The sequence below is a fragment of the Brachypodium distachyon genome, chromosome 1, assembly GCF_000005505.3.
Source record: "Brachypodium distachyon strain Bd21 chromosome 1, Brachypodium_distachyon_v3.0, whole genome shotgun sequence".
Lineage (NCBI taxonomy): Eukaryota > Viridiplantae > Streptophyta > Magnoliopsida > Poales > Poaceae > Brachypodium > Brachypodium distachyon.
In genome coordinates this window covers 74,820,201-74,823,930 of record NC_016131.3, presented here as the reverse complement: position 1 = coordinate 74,823,930, position 3,730 = coordinate 74,820,201, and the positions used below count along the sequence as shown (strand labels likewise).

The 3,730-nt window shown below is 48.7% G+C and overlaps 1 protein-coding gene across 2 annotated transcripts; it reads left to right on the top strand.

Annotated features, from left to right (window-relative positions):
- The first annotated feature begins 1,036 nt into the window (after window positions 1-1,036).
- LOC100822795 lies at window positions 1,037-3,211 on the top strand. Of its 2 annotated transcripts, none has more exons than XM_010231064.3 (5): window positions 1,037-2,085; window positions 2,181-2,283; window positions 2,373-2,460; window positions 2,551-2,639; window positions 2,750-3,211. In XM_010231064.3, the coding sequence occupies exons 1-4, from the start codon at window positions 1,399-1,401 to the stop codon at window positions 2,627-2,629; spliced, it is 957 nt and encodes a 318-aa protein (XP_010229366.1). In that variant the 5' UTR covers window positions 1,037-1,398; the 3' UTR covers window positions 2,630-2,639; window positions 2,750-3,211. The 2 variants fall into 2 exon arrangements, with proteins under 2 accessions (XP_010229366.1, XP_003559054.1); XM_003559006.4 differs by having other exon boundaries at window positions 1,217-2,085; window positions 2,389-2,460.
- Window positions 3,212-3,730: the final 519 nt, after the last annotated feature.

Here is a 3,730-nt window from a genome sequence, read left to right as displayed (position 1 = left end):
AATATTTGTCCGTGTACATTTTGTGGGGTGGTTTTAGAGAGGAAAAGAAAAGTTTGCTGCCATATATCTCTACTTGGGCTCATACAGTATTTTCCTATTGTCCCAACCAAATTTCTTATGTTTCTGTGGCAATTGCTCAGTTTCAGGCCATCATCATCCTTCATATTGGATGAAGTCGATGCAGCTCTAGATAATCTAAATGTTGCCAAGGTTGCTGGGTTTATCAGATCAAAGTCATGTGGCGAAGAACAAGATGGTGATGGAGGCTGTGGGTTTCAGAGTATTGTAATATCACTGAAGGACAGCTTCTACGACAAAGCTGAAGCACTGGTTGGTGTTTACAGGGACTCGGAACGAAGGTAGAAAAGTGCACTTTTATTGCTTTCTTTTCATCTTTTTGCATGCAGGCTGACCCTTCAACTCTCCTGAAATCTGACATGCAGTTGCTCCAGAACCCTTACCTTGGACCTCACGAAATATAAAGAAGCATGACATCCGCTTTGGCTTTTAACTTGTGTACATGAGTGATTAGTGGAATGTAGTTAACAGCTTGACACTGCAGCATCAATTACAAATACGTGTTTTGTGTGCTTGCATTTTTGTGTTTTTAGCAGGAAGCAGATTTCCTCTTGAGATTATGTTGGACATGTCATTTTTACTGAATTCGAGCTGCATCTGAAGCAGAGAGGTGGACCAGTGTGCGCAAGACTCGACGGAAGTGGATTAGGTTTGCTGGCAGAGAGCTGAAAGAGGAACGGGGGCAAAACCAAACCAGGTTGGTGCTTTCAGCTGTTTAGGGTGACGTGCCTATCGATTGTGGTGATGGTTGGTTTGATTATCAAGTCGTGTCGGCACTGTGCCTATGTAAATAATGCGTGCCGTGCAGCAGCTGGCTGGATGGAGGCGTTAAAAAGCCGGCCGGAGCTACTAGGTGTAGCGGCGGAAGAGGTTGTCGGTCTTGGAATGTGTAGCAGCCGAGGGCGGAGGTTGTGCAGGAGGACCAGGCCGAGTAGCAGAGCAGTCGGGGTCTTTTTTGTTAAATCATGTCGCGCGTGCAAGCAGGCAAAAGAGAGGGAAAATGCTTGGGTCTGGTGGGATGGATGCCGTGTCAGCAAGGTAATCCCAGCATATCTTATCAAGTGTTTGACATGGCAGCCGGCGATTGGAGGGGCGAATCCCTCACATCTGCCACTGCCCACCTAGTCCAGACGTTACGACAGATAGAGCAGGTTTGGGTTGTGTGGTTAATCAAATCTATCTATCCATCCCATCCCATCCCACTACAGAAAAAGCCTCTGCTCTTGTGTCTCGCGAGATTTAGATTCACATCGCAGCACAAGATCTCCTCTCTTCTCCTATGCACAAGCAAAAGATTTGCTCTTGTGAGACACAGAATTCATGGAGGTGCAGGCCCCATGTACTTTCACCTGCTCCTACACCCACTGTTCCATCGGATTCGCCCCTCGGGCTCGCCTCCGCTGCATCACCAGGATCCGTGCCGCAGCTCATGATCAGCAGGGCGTCGGCGACGACCAACCACGCCGGACTAGTCGCCTCGCCGCCGATGGACCCATACCTGCTGCCGTCGCTGCTGCTGCCGCACAAGGTCCCAGCAGCAGCAGCAGCAGCGTATTCGGCGCCAGGGACGCGGAGCTTGCCATGTGGGAGAAGCTAGGAGCGCTCGTCAGGCTCAGCTACGGCATTGGAATCTACGCGGCCATGGCGCTCGCCGGGAGATTCATATGCCACATTGCCGGGATCGATTCCACGGGTGGATTCCATCCGTCCCTCACCGCTCTCGTGGAGGGCCTCGGATATGCATCTCCCCCAATCATGGTGCTGCTCTTCATCCTCGACGATGAGGTTGTCAAGTATTCACCTCATGCGCGTGCCATCAGAGACGTCGAGGACGAGGAGCTCCGCACCTTCTTCCTCGGCATGTCGCCATGGCAGTTCATTCTCATCGTCGCCGCGAGCTCCGTCGGTGAGGAACTCTTCTATCGGGCTGCTCTTCAGGGGGCACTGGCTGATATATTTCTCAGAGGCACAGAGCTCATGAAAGATGCTCGAGGAATTGTATCCCTGGTACGAGACGCTTGATTTAATCCCTTTCTTCTCTTGGATTGATCCATCATATACATTCTCCGCAGTTAATGGTCCATCTTTTTGTGTATATGCAGAGCGGCATGGTGCCTCCTTTCGTTCCTTTTGCTCAAACGTTTGCAGCAGCCATCACTGCGGCCCTCACAGGATCCCTCTATTACCTTGCTACCGCCCCAAAAGGTACATCTCATTTCATTTCATACCGTACCTATATATGTGGATGAATTTGAGATGGGATTCCATTGGCACTGAACACTAATCATGTTTAGTTCTTCTTTATTTCAGACCCTACCTATGTGGTCACACCAGTAATGCGTTCTCACAACGGCCGGGAGAATATCAAGAAACTATTTGCAGGTACGTACGTGTGTCTGTATCCAAGAGATGGATCGATGTGCAGTTATATGTATCCTGCTTAACTGTATTATTCTTGGATTTTGATCTCAGCCTGGTACGAAAGGAGGCAGATGAGGAAGATATACTCCCCTCTTCTAGAAGGAATCCTGGCTTTCTACCTTGGCTTTGAATGGATCCAGGTGAAACATGCATGTTATAATTAGAGTCTTTTCGAGCTAGCTAGCTACCAAATTCAGACTGATTTGCTTACAGCTGATTGACATGACCATATAACACACATATATTGCAGACGGACAACATTCTAGCACCTATGATCACCCACGGCATATACTCCACCGTGGTTCTTGGCCATGGGCTATGGAAAATCCAAGACCACAGGAGAAGGTTACGACAAAGGATTCAGGAAATTAGACAAAGTGGCTCAGACACACACCAATAGTCCAATAGCTCATAGCTAGCTAGGTGAACAAGTTTTGATCCACTTAATTAGTCTATGATATACTACTGTAGTAGCTAGCTATACATAGGTAGAGAGGATAGTACGCCAAGCTGTGCATACACACACGAACGATCGGGGTGCATCAGCATATGTACGGTCGAGTCTATATATACTTGGTGTGTACCTATATATGTTAATTAGTGTATATATACACTAGATACGTACTTAATTGTATCAACAATTTATTTGTGGCTAGCTTGTTAAGCCTCTGAAACAGCGCTAGCTCGAAATTAATGTGAAACCATACCTGCATCTTGTTGTCTGGGCAGAAGGCCGGCTGATGGTTTGAGTAGGTATTATTTTGTTAGTCCCGAGTTTCCTGTTGATACCAACATGTCCACGGTGATCACAGAATTAATGAGAGCAAAAAACAGAGGATGCGGCCGGAAGACCTGAGCTCTTGTTCATTCACGGAGGCAAGCGGGATCTCGGACTGTTTTTCCTGGAAAAACCTGTGCGAGGGCTTGGCTGAAGACAATATATATCCTTGAGACAGGAAGAGAGCAGTAACGAGTAGTCAGCCCAACGATAGCAAAACACCAAAGGAGACAGTCCATGTGTGCGCGTGCAGGTTGTGAAACTAGTAGGTATTATCTTGAGGGCCAGGGGTAGGATGAACAAGCACTGCTTCTGCAGGCCTACGCTTGCACACGCTTTTTCCTCGAGGCCGTGCGGGAGAAGCTGCACCGGCCAGGTCTCGACGCCGTGGAGGAGCAGCCTCTGCTCCATGCGCGGCCGGGCAGCACCTCGATGCAGATGCACGGCCTCAAC

What these genes read in the sequence shown, in the direction of transcription:
- LOC100822795 (XM_003559006.4), top strand. Translation starts at nt 1,399, where the DNA reads ATGGAGGTGCAGGCCCCATGTACTTTCACCTGCTCCTACACCCACTGT. An exon ending in CCTTGCTACCGCCCCAAAAG is followed by an intron (nt 2,284 to 2,388) that starts GTACATCTCATT and finishes TCTTTATTTCAG; the next exon opens with ACCCTACCTATGTGGTCACA. An exon ending in TTGGCTTTGAATGGATCCAG is followed by an intron (nt 2,640 to 2,749) that starts GTGAAACATGCA and finishes CATATATTGCAG; the next exon opens with ACGGACAACATTCTAGCACC.